This window comes from Pleurodeles waltl, chromosome 6, assembly GCF_031143425.1.
Source record: "Pleurodeles waltl isolate 20211129_DDA chromosome 6, aPleWal1.hap1.20221129, whole genome shotgun sequence".
Classification (NCBI taxonomy): Eukaryota; Metazoa; Chordata; class Amphibia; order Caudata; family Salamandridae; genus Pleurodeles; species Pleurodeles waltl.
In genome coordinates this window covers 98226645-98243887 of record NC_090445.1, presented here as the reverse complement: position 1 = coordinate 98243887, position 17243 = coordinate 98226645, and the positions used below count along the sequence as shown (strand labels likewise).

The following is a 17243-nucleotide window of genomic DNA, read 5'->3' as shown; positions in this document are numbered from 1 at the left end:
AAGCTTAAAATGGGCTTAGAGCCCTCCCCTTAGTTACCATTGGTTGGCTCAGACGTCACTCTTGCTTCCTTGAGTCTTGCTGGTTAGATCCTTCTCTTCACCTCAGCTTCCTCCTGAAATTGTATGTGTGTGTGTGTGTGTATCCCTGCTGTAGAGCATTGACAAAGTACAGCTTCCAGTCTGCGGCCACTTCCACTGGCCACTTTTCTTTTTTTTTTTTTTTTTTACAGGTACTCCTTCACCCCTACCCTCCTCCTGATGTTGCTGCTCCCTCCCTTGTGTTGCCTTCCCCCATTCTCCCCCTACTGTCCGTTGCTTCTTTCTCACCCGCCCTCTTCCTATTGTCCGTTGTTGTTTTCACATCCCACACCCTCCTACCACAGTCCATGCTTGCTTTTCCACCCTCCTTCGGCTCTTCATGTGCTGACAACCCCCTGCCGTCCTCCTGCTGTCCATGCTTGCTTTACCACCCCTCCCTCTCTCCTCCTGCTACCTGTGCTTGATTTTCCATCCCTCCACCTTACCTGCTCCCACTGTCTATGCTTAATTTACCACCCCATGCCCTCCCTCCTGCCAACGTAGGGCTTGAAGCTCCCTCCCTTGCATCTCCTTTGTGTTGCATGCCCCCCTGCGCTGTTTCTACACATATTGCACAGAAACATGGCTTAAAGAAAATATTGCTATGACGCGAGCAAAGCTTGCTGTGTCATAGTGCTTTTTTAAACTTTAAGCCATGTTGCCCAGAAGTCCGTGCTCCTGTGCAACTAGTGTAAAAAAATTGGCAAAATCAGCAGATGTTGCATATGCGAGACCTACTGGCTTTGCCAATGCTTGTTTTTTGTTTTGTTTTATAAGGAGCTATATATGTGGCGGCGAAACAAGATTACTTGTTTCTGGAACTCTGTACCACCTAGTCCTTCTAGTCCCTGCTTGACTCTTTCCCTTATGGACTCACCCATCAGTGAGTTCACACCAAGTGTGTTATCATTTCACTAACCTACAACAGCAGAGCACAATACCCTAATGGGCAGGGGCAACCTCCAGATCCCAAATATACTCACTTCCAGTCAAGGAAGGCTACCTCCTACGCCCTACCAGGCTGAGGAGAAACTGCCAGGTTGGCGGCTGCACCATAAGAACTTTCAGGATACAATTAAACCCTGGAGGGAGGATGTATGGGCATTTTCCCTGTAACACATCTACTGGTGTGCTGTGCGTGGCATGATAAACGCATGTTGTGTGGCTAGGAGACCATGGCCCTCATTCTGACCTTGGCGGGCGGCGGAGGCCGCCCGCCAAAGTCCCGCCGTCAGATTACCGTTCCGCGGTCGAAAGACCGCGGCGGTAATTCTGACTTTCCCGCTGGGCTGGCGGGCGGTCGCCTTCAGACCGCCCGCCAGCCCAGCGGGAAAGAGGCTTCCACGATGAAGCCGGCTCGGAATCGAGCCGGCGGAGTGGAAGCTGTGCGACGGGTGCAGTTGCACCCGTCGCGTATTTCACTGTCTGCGCAGCAGACAGTGAAATACATGTAGGGGCCCTCTTACGGGGGCCCCTGCAATGCCCATGCCAGTGGCATGGGCACTGCAGGGGCCCCCAGGGGCCCCGCGACCCCCCCTACCGCTATCCGGATCCCGGCGGTCCGACCGCCGGGATCTGGATGGCGGTAGGGGGGGTCGGAATCCCCGCGGCGGTGCAGCAAGCTGCGCCGCCGCGGAGGATTCAATGGGGCGGCGGTACACTGGCGGGACCCCGCCAGTGGTGCCGGTCCGACCGCGGCTTTACCGCCGCGGTCGGAATCCCCATTGGAGCACCGCCGGCCTGTCGGCGGTGCTCCCGCGGTCCTCCGCCCTGGCGGTCAAAGACCGCCAGGGTCAGAATGACCACCCATGTGTAAAGAGCTGGCGGTCACTTTAGGTTGTGTATTTCTTTTTTTTGTGAATTTCTCAGACCCTATAGGATTGTGGTGGTCTATGGCCATGAAGATATTCTTTGGTCTGATTGGAAGAGTATTTGATTTTAAGGAAGGCTTGGCTTTGGGTGATCATGGCTTCCTACCAGTGCCTTATGAAGCAGAAGAAATACAGAATCCATCTCGTCAATAGTCGTCTCCATCTGGATTCCAGAAGGAGCACCAGACCAGAGAGGGATTTACAAGAAATAGCACAAACATTGCTCAATGACAAGAACTTTGAAGGTTTGAACCTTAACTTTCACTGAACACAAAGTCATTGGATTCACCTTTGACACCAACCTCGCCCTGAAGGGATACACTGGCAAAAAACACAGATGATCTGGTACCAGCTCTCTCGTCTAAAGAAATTGAAACTCTTTTTTCCAGAATGTGACTTCAGAACTGATGCTCAAGCATGTGTACTCTCATCTGGATGTAGTAATAACCTTCTCTTTGGCCTCCCAACCACACTGGCCCTCATAATGGTATGTCACGAATCGCAGCACATCTCATCCATTGCCTGAGGAAATATGGTCACCTCCCCCATCCTGGTGTAACATTGGCTCCCCTAGCCAGCCCGCACCATCTTCAAAACCAGTTGAATCATTCACAAAGCCATCACGCTAGCACCCCTGCTTATCTTGCAGACAAGATCTCTATCTCTGGTAGTCTCACACCTGCAGCAAGGGCACCTTCAGACTACAGGCTGAGAAGTGTAAAAAAGAAAATATAAGCCACTAGCTTTTTCCATCTTTGCACCCAGGATGTAGAATGGAATCCTAGTATCCATGAGAACCACCTCAACACTGCGTCAATTTAGAATTGAGTTGAAGATGCACATCATATTGCCGTTGCAGTACACATCTGCTTCTCAAAACCAGCTACCTCTCCAGTTAGTTGGTGACTGTTCGTTTGACTTTGCCCTGCACAGCAGTCCAATGTCTTTTGGCTAGGTTTGCGATATACAAATACTACATACATAAATACAAACATACATACATAAATATATACACACATTACAGGAATAAGGTGGCCATAAGCCATGATGACCTTGCTGGCTAGAGCCAACCTAGGGACATCTTGTCTGACATAAGGATCAATAGAGCTGCATCTACACACCCATATCTGCCCATTTCAAGCTTGAGAGGGATACAGAGGCTTTTACTCCTTTCTCTAGGCCTGGTGCTGCCTCTCAATGAAGGTTACTCCAGTACTGGAACCTATTAAAATGTCTCTTAAGCCCTCACTGTTCTAGAGCTAGAACCTCTTGTAACTGTGGTCAATAAATCAATCAGTCAGCTTTTATAGCGCAACAAATATGAAATCCCACCTAAGCGCTGGAGATAGCCTAACGCCCATGCCTAAGGGTTGCAGGTTAAAATTCCAGAACGATGGCTCTAAAATGGCCCCAGGATAAGGACATTCGAATACCTGACATGTAAGGGTCACAGGATCACAGATTCAAGTATCCGATGGAACTGCTTCTGAACAAGCCCAAAGACTGCAGGTTTGAATTCAAGCACAATAGTCTGTGAAATGGCCCCGGACCGCGAATCAAGCATTCAATACGAGTTGCTCTGCACAAGCCCATTGGTTGCAGGTTCGACTTGCAGCATGACGGTCTCTATAAGGGCCCCAGGATCATGTATTTAAATAGCCGATATGTGAGGGCTACAGGTTAGCAGGTCTGAATATCAGATATGACTTCCTTTGAACAAGCCCATGAATTGCCTTTTCCAAATCCAGCACAAGAGTCTCTTAAGGGGCCAAGTATCGTAAGTCGAATACCCAATAGGGTTAACTTTGAACAAGCCCAAGGGAAGCAGGTTCGAATTCCAGCATGATGGTCTCTGTAAGGGTCCCCAAGATCGTAGTGGGGTCGAACTGCAGCATAACTGTCTTGTGTGAGGCCCCAGGGCCCATGTTCAAATCCCAGAATTGCAATCCCAGGACTGCAGGGTTGAATTCCAGCGATGGTGGCTCTGTCTACTAGATACCTGAAGGCTAACAACTACTGGCGCATTCCACCTAAGAGTGCAGCCAGCTGGTGACATCTTCAGAGAGTGAAAGAGCAACAGGTCAGGCTTAAAGCTCAAACCCTGTCATTAACATATTGAGAAATATCAGCTCCAGGCGAGACACACCTAGGAGTGCCTGAAATAGGAACGACAATCACTCACCACGAGTGACACACGGCGGATATGGAAAGAGCCTTCCCAAAATATGCACTTCTGCAAGGTGATTCAGCAACCAAATGGAAATGTACTCAGAGTGCCTGGGGCAGCAGGCTGGTTCGACAGTGCGGTCACTGTCTTTGCACGGCAGCAGGCCTAGGGGGCAGGCTGGCTCGACTGTGGGCTCCCCGTATCTGTACAATAGCATGCCTGGGGACGAGCTGGTCCGGGAGTGGATTCCTAGTATCTGGATGGAAGCATGCATGCCTTGGGGGACAGGGCGTCTTGACAGTGGATTTCCTGTATCATTGCAGTGGCATGGGGGACAGACTAGTTCGACAGTGGACTTCCTGCATCTGCAAGCTGGTTCGACTACAGAGTCCCTCTATCTGTACAGCATCATCCATTTCTGGGGGCAGTCTGGTTCGACAGTGGACCTGTATCTGTACAACAGCAAGGATGGGTGCCAGGGAGTTGGGGGGCAAGCTGGTTTGATTGCAGATTCGCTGTATCTGTAAAACAGCATGTATGCATGGCTCGGGACAGCCTGCCATGCATTCTGGAGGTCAGGCTGGTTTGACAGTATATCCCCTGTATCTTATACGGCAACATGCATGCCTGGAAGGTGGGCTGGTTAGGACCTGGATTCACTGTATCGGTATGGTAGCATGCCTGCGATGTCTGGTTGAGCCCCGGATTCTCTGTATCTTTACAGTAACCTGCCTGCAAGATAAAGTCTGATTGAGTCCCAGATTCTTAGGCTCATATTTATACTTTTTGATGCAAAACTGGGCAAACGCAGTTTTGAGTCAGAAAGTATAGCGCTGGCTTGCGTCATTCCAGAGCGCCAGCCGGGCGCCAAATTTATGGAATGCTGCAAGCCGGCGCAAAGGGTGGGCTAGCGTAAAAAAAAAAATACGTTAGCCAGGTGGGGATGGCGGTATGGGAGAAGGGGGTTTTGCACCAAAAAATGACGCTAGGCTGGTTAGAGGCAAAAAAAAAGGCCTCTAACCAGCCTAGCGTCATTTTCTGATGCAAAACCATCCATACAACGACTCCTGTCTTAGAAAAGACAGGAGTCATGCCCACCTCCCCAATGGCCAGCACAGGGGACTAGTGTCCCATGGGCATGGCCATTGCACCCTGTGCCATGCAGGGGGCCCCAAGTTGGGCCCTCAATGGCACTTTAATAAAAATTAAAAAAAATACCTACCTATGTTTACCTGGGATGGGGTACCCCATCCTCCGGTGTCCCTCCAGTGTGGGTGTTCCTGGGGCTTGAGGAGGGCACCTGTGGACCCATTCCGTGGTGTTCAGCCATTGAAATGGGTCCACAGGTCCTGTAACGCCTGATCTGACCCAGACATTAAATAATGGCGCAAAGCAAGCTTTGCACCATTATTTAGCCCCTCCTCCCACCCGTGCTTCATTTTAGCACGGGGATAAATATGGGGCTAGTACCATTTTTTAGATGGGAACGCCTACCTTGCATCTCATTGACGCAAGGTAGGTTCACACATCTAAAAAATGGTGCAAACTCCAATATTTTGACGTCAGACAGGTCTAATGTCAAAATATAAATATGGAGCTAGTTTTGCGCTGAATTTGCGTTAAAAAAAATGATGCTAATTCGGCACAAATGGAGGATAAATATGCCCCTTAGTATCTGTACAGTAGCATGCTTGCAAGGTAAAGTCTGGTTGAGCCCCAGATCCTCTTTATCTGTACAGTAACCTGCCTGCGAGGTACACGATGGTTTATTCTTGGCTTCTATGTATCTTAATGTACCATGCATGGGAGGAACAGATGGTTTGGCACTAGTATCATTCATTCCCGAGAAACATATCCAATTATGCCCTCAATTCCATGTATTTTAGCATGCTTGTGAGAGTTAGCTTGGTTTAGCCTAGATATCCTGCACCAGTATCTCTCATGCCTGCAGGAGACCAGCTGGTTGGCACTTCTATCTATATGGTAAGTATGACTGCAAGGGAGAGGTTGTCTTTCCCTGGACTCCCTAATCCTGTATGAGTCACACCTAAATTAACTAATTAGCTGGTTGACACCGGGTTCTGTACTTCTGGACAGTATCATACCTGCAAAGAACATGATGGTTTAGCCCTGGGTTCCATGCATCTTTATGTAACATACTTTTGAGGGAAAGCCTGGTTGCACCATAGATTTATTACTGGGTAAGAAGAATGCCTGTGGGGGACAGGCTTGTTGGATTCTAGAGGTTCTGTAAGAAGGCCCTGCCCTCCAACCACAACATTTTGACAATAAGTTATTAAGAACCTGCGTGAAGATGCAGCAAGTCTCTGTGGCAGCTGAGGGTCATTTCCGGCAGCGGAGGAGGCCTGCCATTAGAAGGGAGGTAGCCCTGTGGCAATGGAGGTCTAGTCTGGGGCCACCAACCCTCCAGTAGTGCCAGCACTTGCTGTGGGGCAGTAGGAGACTAGCGAAGGGGGAAGGGAGTGGTGAAGGCCTGCAAGGTCAAGGAGCTAGCTGAGTAGAGTTGTAAACTTGGCTGATGAGTCAGTCCTGGCGTATTGTCATAAACCTAAGGGGAATGCTTTAGAAGCATCGTTATGAGGGTAGTGCTTTTGAGACAGTGCTGTGGAGAAAATGCTGTAGAGACAGCGGAAAGAGGCAGAAAATCTCCTCCGCAATCAGCATAACTTTGAAATGACCCATGGAGCTTTGGGCAGTAATACGTTCTACAGCGACACTGACATAAGGAGGGGAGTTGGTGATTGTACAACATGATTTCTCATTGGAGGTGACTGTGGCACAGGCTAGTCCACACCTTTGGAGGGTCTTATCTGCTTGGTTGGTGTTAGTGTACTGCAACTATTGCACATCGCTCTATTTGAATTCTAGTAATGTGTGTGCTGGGCACTCATGAGCCATTCACTTCTGTCAAGAGGCACAAGCTCTGCCTGCATCATTAGCGGGTTGTGTGACAAGCTAGCATCCTGGTGAGCGCATGAGGCCTGACTGAGTTTGAGAAGGATAATGAGAGATCTCGAAGCAGCACAAGCGAAGTGACCGAAGGACATTGCGTAACTCCTGCCAGCGCTGTGTTCATGATGATGGACAGAGGTCTTACAATATGCAACACCAGTTAGATGGGAACTTCCTGTGAGAATCTGTCAGAGCTGGAGTTGGAGGGTGTGTTGTTTGGGGGCACGCCATCACAGCTTGCTCTTGAGAGACTCATGAGAGAGACTCACAGGTGTCTGTATTTCCAGACCTGGGCGTCTGAGTGGAAGAGCTGGCTATGAAGACTTTGACATCATGAAGGAATGTAGCGAGCTGACATTACAGCTGGGTAGGTCTGGAGCTATTAACGAAAGAGTATCCTTGCCTCCTGGTTCATTTACAAATAGATTTAAGACTATCTCTAAGGACACCATTGGAGATAGAAATGAGACTCTGATGTTTGAAGATATACTGTGTCCTGAAGTCATGGAAAGTTGAAATATCACCTGCCTGGCATTCGCAAATTGCAAAGTTAAAATATGACATTCATTTATTTAATCAGTGGAGTCATTTAATAGTCATGGAACTGGCATAATTCTATATGCCTCTGTTAAGAATGTGCCTTCTTTCCCACTAAGTTTTATTAGATTGAGGAACAGTTTGGTTGGTGATTCTTGTGTATTTCCATGTGCTCTATACATCTTATTGCTAATGCATGCGTCGGGTTACAAATTTACCATGTAAGTTGACATCTGTTGTTTGAGAGTTGCAGTTTGTTATTGGTTGTAATGTGCTGAATGCTTAGTGCTGCAAGACATGGTTGGAAGTTTAAATTATCCACCTGTAGGTTGTTTTTGGCGTGGTGTGAGCATTTACATTTGACTCCATATGGAATTTAGTTAGCAGTTTGGGAAATAAGGTGTAGTAGCCATGTGTGTACTGTTGTGCAGATATGTGCTGTTGTGCGTCTTAAGGGATGCAAGTGTAGTACACTTATATGTGTTCGGAGAGAACTGAAGAAAGAGCAGTACCCCATTGACAGAGGTTGTATGGGGGAGTATTCTGTGGTATGCGAAGTTGGGGGAGTATATATAGTACCTTGTCATGAGAAGGAGCGTGGGGGAGTACCGTGTGGTGTGCAAAGCTGGGCAACAGTAGCATCCTGTATGAGAAGTTGCATTGGGGAGTGCCGCATGAGTGGGATGTGGGAGAAGAGGTTGCAAGGGGGGAAGTACCCCTTGCAGTGAAAAAGTGGGGTAGTAAACTACCCCATGGTATTGTGGGTGATAACTACAAGTTTCACATTAGTGTGCTCTGGGATCAGTCATTGTCCTGCATAGATGGGAAGATTTGACAGGTGTGTGTTACAGTAGGCAGAATACCCTTGAAATCGTCTTGTTGTGCATTTTAGTCAAGTTTGTTTGCAAGTCAGTCACTGTTGTGTTTGGATGATAGTATTTGATGATACTCTAATGTGTTGGAGGTGTGTACTTCTTAACCTGCTGGTGTGGTCTGGAGATGGTGGTTGTATTGCTGGACTGTAGTGTTTGATTGCTATGCTGTATCAGCATGCGTCTACCGGAGGCTGTCATCATTGTGTCTGGAAAACATTGCGACTTTTTCTGGTGGTTTCCTGATGGCATGGTGCTGGGTGCTGTTTAAGGGTCTGATTTAGAGAATGGCGGACAGACTATGCACTGTCGCCATGGCGGAGTACTCCATCCGCCGAATTTAGAGATGCTTTTGGCCCAGCGGACATCACTCGCATTTCCAGGAACCGCTGTCACGGTGGTTCCTATAAATGCATTAAAAATTTGACAGATTGTACGCCAACCTTTCAACTTTTTTTTTTAATTTACAAAAACTAAATTCCAAAGGTGGATTGTGTTTATTAAATAAAAAAGCAATGACTGCCTTGCCACTGGCACGGGGGACATACCCACGAGGTTTTACCGGTTTGTGACAGACAGTGAAAACTTGCCATTTCTCTCCCACTCTAAATAGGGCGCGCGGGCAGAAGGAAAACCCTCCAACCATTATTAACACTGTTGGGCCACTGAAGCTGTGTGTCGGCAGTGGGGAAGGAGTAGTCTCCACCGTCTATATATTGAAGGTCTGCTGGACTCTAAACGTGTCAGGCAAAACCTTCACTCTGGCGGAGACGGTACTCCATCGCAACAAAGTATCCTGTCTGTCAAACTCTAAATCTGGCCCAAAGTGCTATGTTTGATCTAGCTTTTGGCCATGTAGGTCTGGCCAGTTAGTGTGACTGAGACTTGGGTGTCTTGGAGTGCTAGGCTGCACGTGTGTGTGTGTGGTGAAGTGTGTTGTCCTTCTTGGGTTTGTGCCTTGAATGGGTACTTACGGATGACACAAAACACTTGTCAAAGGAGCTGGTGGGTTATATGCCCCGGCTGAGACCTGACTACATGCCCTGCATGCATAAATGGTGTATGGCTCATTGTGAATGAGCAGACGTGGTGGAAGGGGCTAAAAGTCTGCATGACTTCAACGTCTTGCCATGTTGTGCAATGATAGTCACAACTTTATTGTCTCATTTCTCTTTGACAGTATGAGTTGTGGGGAGGCTCACGTCTTTACCTATCGCAGAGTTTCTGTGACTGCTATTTGTTGTCCTTGTGTGTTTTCGTGGGTACTGGAAAGTTGTGTAAGGTTGTTGTGTGAATGTGTAAGTAAGATGTGTTGGGCGTCGAGTAATTGTGAACGACTGTTTCTGTAATTCATACGAATTATGTCGTAGAATGTCGTGTAGAAGGCAGAGTGAATGATGTAAGAGAATGTCAGTGTATAGAATGCTGAGAGTGAATGAAGTCAGAAGATGTCAGTGTGGACTGCTGGGAGTGAATAGTGTAATAGAATGTTGGTGTGCGGTCTGCAGCGGAAGAGGGGACAGTTGGAACGAGGGTGGAGCCTCCCTAGGTAGGGTGCCTGCAGCATAATCTGATTCGTGTCTTTAAGAGAGCTAATTTAAGAAAATATCTCGATGCGTCTTGTCACTGACAGTGCTGCTGAATGGGGCCTCGGGGGGAGGACGAGGCACGAGGAGTTCCCCCCGGGGTCTTTGGGCGAGGTGGCACGACCCGCGACGCGGTTGGGCGTCCGGGGTGCCAGTCAAGGGAGGGGTGGGGGGGCCTATTTAAGCGGACATTTTGTGTCCCCAGCCACCATTTCGTAAGGTGACCTGGTGGCTGGGACGTTAGTCTAGGCTCTACGGGGTTTTGCTTTCTAAGTGGTTGGGATTGCGTTTAGTGTGAGGTGACACGCGAGTTTTAGTAGTGAAGAAAGAGTTTAGGAGTATACAGAGGGTTAAGTGAGGAGTAGAGAGCGGATAGTTAGAGAGTTTCAAGGGCTGTAGGCGGGGCGGTGTTTGCACGAGGCCGGGTAGAATTGGAGGGATCTTACCTGTAACATGGATCCCAAAGTGCGACAGGCGTTGGCGCTGCTGAAAGAAGCAGGCCGCCTGGATCTGGTGGCGCCAGAAGCTTTCGGGGCTGGGCGCCCGGTGCGCCGGGCCTCGGCCGGCGTGGCCGCAGCGGTAGCGGCGTGTTCCCCGCCGCGTTCGACGGGCAGAGAAAAGGTGAGTGCTCTCGGGGGACGAGGCGGGTCGCGGGAGCAGCAGGGCGGGCCGAGGGCGGGGTAGAGGGAGCGGCTTGGCTGGGGAAGCCCCTAGGGCTTCCCCAAAGGCGCGGCAAGGGAAGAGGGCTCGCGCGGGCGTTTTGAAGCCCCGGCGCGGCCCAATAGTGCGCTGTATGGGGCGCGGCATGGCGCTGCTCCCCATTTTCAATTAAAAGAAGGAAGGGGGCAGCAGGGGCACCTCAGAGGCCACGGGGAGGGGGCAGCGAGCGGCACAAGCTATATTAATAAAAAAGGGGCCGTGACAGCACGTGGGCGGCCTGGGAGAAAAGGGGGAGAGGAGGGTAAAAACGGAACGGTGGGTAACGAGGAGCAAAGGGACCCCAAGGTCCCGATTTCCAAAAGATGGCCAACAATGTTGGTGTGGAGCAGCAGCGATGAGGAAGGGGGCCCGGGGGGGGGGAGGGTGATGCTGAGTCAGCTAGCGAGGGCCCTTCATCGGCAATGGGATCCAGGGCACATGGGCGGGTTTTTGTGCCCCGGGGTGGGAGCCCGTCACAGGAGGAGGAAGGCAGTAGTGAGGAAGGAGAAGTAGTGGGCCAACAGCTGGGTGAGAGTCAAGGGATAGAAAGGGGGTTGTTTCCTGGCACACCAGACCTTTTCGAACTCGGTCCACTGGATTTCGACGGAGATGACTCAGGGGAGCATGGGGCGGCTCTACTACCCTGGGAAGAAGAGAAGGGTAGCCCTAGGGCGGCTAACCGGATGACGTCAAAAGGACGGCGTGGTCGGCGAGGGAGGGCTGCAGACGCTTTTTCGAGGCTGTGTGGTGGTGTGGGTGATACGCCCCCTGGCACCGCAGCCTGGGAGGAGCAACGTCTGGGCTCGATAAAGACATGGGGGTATGACAGTGATTATGCGGGTGGTGCGCGTGGTTGTGGTAAGAGCGGGAAAGGAGTGCTGAAAGGGCTTGATGGGGGGGATAGGATGTCTGATGTGAGCCTGGAGGAAGGGGAGCTGCGGAATAGTGGGAGTGAGAGCGAATGGTGGGAGAGGAGCGGGCGGGGAGTGGCTAACCCTGTCCGTAAGTCTTCACAGGTGTCGAGGCGGTTAAAGGCGTCGCAGGAGGCAGGGAGAGGAGAACAGCGGAAGGTTCAGGAGCGGCCCCCGCTTTTGTCTCCAGGTAAGATGTCGACGGTGTCAATGGTATCTGTGGCGTCGGAGGCGCGAGAGGAGTCGGTTCGTTTAGTAAAAGGTGTATATGTACAGGACATGGGGATGTCCACGGACAGTGCGGGGGCGGGAAAAGGGGTCGCAGCTGGGGAGGAGAGAGGAGATGAAGGGGATAAAGCAGGGAAGGCGAGGGAAGAGAAGGAGAAAGAACCGGCGGCGAAACGGGTCAGGCTACCATATATGGGAACGGCGAAGCCACTCGGGGCGCATTTAACGATGGCCACGAAGGAAAAGATATGGAAAGGGGAATATATTGAGATCCTTAAATTGCTGCACAGGGAGGTCAGGGCGAAGGAAGGCTCGAAAGAAGAGGAGTGGGAGCTTTCAAAGCGACCAAAAGTGCCGGTAACCATTGAGAATTGGACGGCCGCCTTCCTGATTTTCGCCAGTGTTTATTGCGAGCGGTTTCCGGAACGGTCGGTGGCGTTGTTTAAATATATGGATATTATTCGGAAGGCACAACTTAACTACGGTGGTTATGCCTGGCGGCAGTACGATGAAGAATTTAGGGCGCGTATGGCGGCGGACTCCGAGGCGCAGTGGGGAGAAATCGATGCCGATCTGTGGCAACACACCATGGGTCCAGCAAAGTTTGGCAAGACGGTCTTTACGGCCAGTGGTTTGCCTATAATTTATCGGCCCTTTCGTGACCGCCCCACCCAAGGGGTGGGGTCCGGAGGCGCCAGCCCAACCAGGTCCACCAACGCCGGGTCGGGGCGTACAGGAGCTTGCTGGGATTATAACAAAGGACTCTGTATCAGGGAGTACTGCAAGTTTCGGCACGAGTGCTCCAAGTGTGCGGGTAGACACCCAGTCACGTTGTGTGGAGGCCAGCAAAATGCCGCAGCCTCGGGGGGGGACAGAGTGGGGGTCAGAGCAACAATTATGGTGCACGAGAAGGACTGCGTCAGCGACAAGGGGTGGCGGGGAAGGGCTCGTACGCCGGTTAACGTGGATCGCTTAGAGAGGTATTTAGTGACTTACGATAAGCCGAAAGTAGCGCAGTTTCTGGTGTTGGGTTTTCGATTTGGTTTTAGGCTGGGCTATCGCGGGCCACGGGAGCGGAGATGGGCGGAAAATTTAAAATCAGTGCGCGGGAAAGAGGAGCTGGTACAGGATAAACTGGACAAGGAAGTGCGAGAGGGTCGCATGGCAGGCCCCTTTTCAGAATGGCCTTTGGAGAATCTCATGGTGTCCCCCATTGGGGTGGTGCCCAAAAAGGAAGAGGGGCAGTTTAGGCTCATTCATCATTTGTCGTGGCCGGAAGGTGCGTCGGTTAACGATTTCATCCCAGTGGAAGTCACTAAAGTGTCATATGCGTCCGTAGATGTGGCGGTTGAGATGATTGAACAGTTGGGAGCAGGTGCTCTGATGGCAAAAACAGACGTGAAGTCTGCATTTAGATTGCTGCCGGTACATCCGGATGACTTTGGTTTGTTGGGCATCCAGTTCAAGGGGAATTGGTATGTGGACAAGGCGTTGCCCATGGGTTGCTCCAGCTCGTGTGTGCTGTTTGAGCAATTTAGTACGGCTCTCCAGTGGATATTTCAAAAGAATACGGGTCACAAATGGGTGACACATTATTTGGATGATTTTTTCTTTGCTGCGCCGGCGGACAGCACGCTATGTGCGGCGGTGCTGAGCGGCTTTAAGGATCTCATGGGAGACCTGGGAGTGCCCCTGGCTTCCGAAAAGACAGAGGGGCCAACTACGGCACTGTCGTTTTTGGGTATAGAATTGGACACGGTGGCAGGATTGGCCAGATTGCCGATCGACAAAAAAGTAGACATGGTGGAGCGGATCCAAAAAATGGTGAGCAAGAACAAGGTTACAGTGAAGGAGGTTCAGGTGCTGTTGGGACACTTAAACTTTGCGTGTAGGGTGGTGCGCGCGGGCAGGATTTATTGCAGACGGCTGTCATTGGCACTGTCGGGACACGCACTCCCGCATCATCACGTGCGGTTGAAAGTGGGAGTGAGAGAGGATTTGCGGATGTGGGCGCAGTTTCTGGAATCTTTTAACGGTATTCCTTTGAAGAGGTGGGACAATTGCGACTGGGATGTACAGATGTTTCCAGATGCGGCGGGGGCCTATGGTTTCGGTGTGTTCTGGGAGGGTCGTTGGTGTGCGGAGGAATGGCCAAAGGCATGGAAGTATGGGGGTCGGAGTATTGCATTTTTGGAGCTTTTCCCGCTGATAGTGGCGGTTTGGTTATGGGGCGAGGAGCTTCGTCACTCGCGGGTGTTGTTTAGGGTCGATAATATGGCAGTGGTGCAGATGGTGAATCGACAGTCGGCGCGCGAAGCGGGGGTATTGCAGTTGATGCGGGCATTCGTTCTTCTGTGCTTGCGCCACGATATATATTTTAGAGCGCTGCATGTGCCAGGGGCGAATAATGACATAGCGGATGCTTTGTCTCGTTCGCAGTGGCAGCGTTTCCATGGATTGACCACGGGTGTCGAATTGAGGAGAATTCGCATGCCAGAGGTGCTTTGGACAGTAGGCGATCGCGGATGTTACAGCTGGTTATGAACTCGTTGGCTCCGTCTACTCGACGAGCGTATGCAAAAGCTTGGAGTGAGTTCCTGCAGTCGGGGGCGCGTCGGCGGGTAAGGCAGGAGGACATAATTGAAGATGTGGTCCAATTTATCATGGATTTAATTGGAAAAGGCCAGAGCAGGGTCACGATTTCGGGTAAGCTGTCGGCGCTCGGGTTCATGGGTAAGTTGGTATGGGGCTACCCACCTTCGGCGGGTGAATTAGGATTGAGGATCCTCCAGGGTTGGGAGAAATCGTTGGGGTCGGCGAGACGCGTGCGGCGACCGATATCAGTGGCAACTTTAAAAATATTGCTGCCGGCGTTGGGAGAGATATGTTATGATGCTTATGAGACGTTAATATTCAGAACTTTGATGTTGTGGTTGTTTTTCGGGGCGTTTCGGGTGTCAGAGTTGCTGGGGTTACAGGACAGACGGGGGATCAGATGGGATGAGGTACAGAGTAGGCAGGAAAATTTGGCGTTACATGTAAGGTATTCAAAGACAGATCAAAAAGGGACAGGGGTTACAGTATACTTGAGGCCCTATCCGATCAGGTGCGTTTGTCCGGTCTTTTTGGGGAACCGGTTGAGGGAAACGGCTAAGTCATCAGAAGGTCCAGTTTTTTGTCATGCGGATGGTAAGTGGGTGTCCGCGGCCCAACTATTGGCGGTTTTGAGAAAGGGTTTGGCCAGGATTGGCTTGGAGCCAAGGGAATTTGGCACACACTCCTTTAGAATTGGGGTGGCCACTGAGGCAGGGAACAAGGGGTGGAAGAGAGAGGAATTGATGGCCCTGGGAAGGTGGAAATCGGACTGTTTTCGGCGCTACGCGCGGGGTTGGGACGGTTAAAAAAGCTCCAACATGTGCTGTGAATGGGTTCATGATTGTTTTTCTTTTTCAGGTGTGGTACTGGGGCCGGAAGCTGAGTTCCTGGAGCTATGGGTCATTGGACATTCATTTATAAAGTGGGCGCAACGGCAAGCGCAGAGAACGTCCATTGGAGATAACTTGGGGTTGGATTCGTCGCGTTACAGGATCAAATGGATAGGAAAAGGGGGTATGCTATGGGAGGAGCTGTTGCCAAGGCTTCAAAGTTTAAGGGGCAGGGCACATTGTCTGGACGTGCTGCTTATTCATTTAGGAGAAAACGATTTAGTTCGTACAACGGGTTTAAATTTGTTGAAAAGGATGAAGGGAGACTTGCAAGTTCTGTTGGAGCAGTGGAGAGGATGTCATGTAGTTTTCACAGCATTTGTCCCGCATAGGGTATGGAGGGGAGCGAGGAAGCCTGGGGCTATTGAGAGAGCCAGGCGGAAGTTGAACAAAGAGATGAAAGGATTTTGCGTCGGGAGAGGGGTAACATTTTTAGAGCACCTTGATTTAAAATTTGAGGATGCTGAATTTTTTAGGGATGATGGGGTACACTTGTCATTCATAGGAATGGAATTGTACTTATTGCAGGTGAAAGAGCAGTTGAAGCAGTTGTTCAAGGAGCCCTAGAGGGGGGGCAGAAAAGTCAGGGTCTTTTCTGGTGGCGGGGACAGCTGCAGGGCAGCTAGTAAAAACTCGGGTGGAGGACGGAGTTGGCAGGGCAGGTCAGGTATTAGGACGGGAAGGAGTATTAATTAGACAGGGACAGGCAGGGGACTGCTCATTAGTGGACAGGTTCAAAGAAGAGGAGGGGACGGGGAAAGAAAGGAGACAAGAGGAAGGAGGAGACAGGACGAGAAGAAAGGGGGGAGGGATCGGGTAGGGGAGGGGGAGGGGTGGGGACAGGTGAATTGATGTCTAGTGAGGCTTTAGTTTTGTAAGGCAAAGGCCAGGCGGGGTAGGTTTAGGGGCACCTGTTCCAATAAAGCGGCCTTTTACACACATATAAGAACGCGTGTTGGTCTGGTCACTCTCTCCCAATGGGGCCTCGGGTGGAGGACGAGGCACGAGGAGTTCCCCCCCGGGGTCTTTGGGCGAGGTGGCACGACCCGCGACGCGGTTGGGCGTCCGGGGTGCCAGTCAAGGGAGGGGTGGGGGGGCCTATTTAAGCGGACATTTTGTGTCCCCAGCCACCATTTCGTAAGGTGACCTGGTGGCTGGGACGTTAGTCTAGGCTCTACGGGGTTTTTCAGGTGAATTGATGTCCAGTGAGGCTTTAGTTTTGTAAGGCAAAGGCCAGGCGGGGTAGGTTTAGGGGCACCTGTTCCAATAAAGCGGCCTTTTACACACATATAAGAACGCGTGTTGGTCTGGTCACTCTCTCCCAATGGTCAATAAACAGCAAAATCTGTGCAGAAGGAATTAAGCACTCAGTTACATGAAATCTCAGCGCGCAAAGGTCCCTCTAGGCGCTTTAAAGCAGCCGCTAATCTGGCAGCCTGCCGAGTGCGTAAAAACTGGTTGGGTTTGCACGGGTTGTTGTTTGTGGCGCATTGTATCAGAAGCCCTGTGCACCAGACCCCTCTGGGCTTCAAGCAGGAAGGGCTACTGGGCTGTAACAAAACAAACACGCTCTATGATTTAAAGGGTTCTGCACAATTACACCCTTTCTGCTTCTCCGCGGGCTCACTGGGTTAAACATTACACAGTGAGGAAGAAAGGCTTTATTCCTTCAAGCGGTACTAAGGCTATTTATTTTAAACGGAGTCATCTCAAACAAAACCACCGAATATTACACTTTTAGTCTTCAAAGTTAGAGCTAGTCAGTTGTAGCATTTTTTGCAAATATCACTTCCTGGAGTAAAGGCATGATTTCCAGTGGCTCTAGTCCCAGACCAA

General features: G+C 50.7%; 2 protein-coding genes across 3 annotated transcripts in view; both read left to right on the top strand.

Moving 5' to 3' along the window:
• GRB7 (growth factor receptor bound protein 7) overlaps positions 1–17243 on the top strand; it is a 567793-nt gene that overhangs the window by 304276 nt on the left and 246274 nt on the right. The gene's annotated exons all lie outside the window — the stretch shown is intronic.
• On the top strand, positions 11200–16131 carry LOC138301869 (uncharacterized). Its single transcript, XM_069242356.1, has 2 exons — positions 11200–11884; positions 15376–16131. The coding sequence occupies exons 1-2, from the start codon at positions 11206–11208 to the stop codon at positions 15972–15974; spliced, it is 1278 nt and encodes a 425-aa protein (XP_069098457.1). The 5' UTR covers positions 11200–11205; the 3' UTR covers positions 15975–16131.

Excerpts from the sequence above, each read along its gene's own strand:
- LOC138301869 (XM_069242356.1), top strand. The coding sequence starts at position 11,206 with ATGGGATCCAGGGCACATGGGCGGGTTTTTGTGCCCCGGGGTGGGAGC. Across the intron at positions 11,885-15,375 it reads GCCCCCGCTTTTGTCTCCAG|GTGTGGTACTGGGGCCGGAA; the intron begins GTAAGATGTCGA and ends TTTCTTTTTCAG.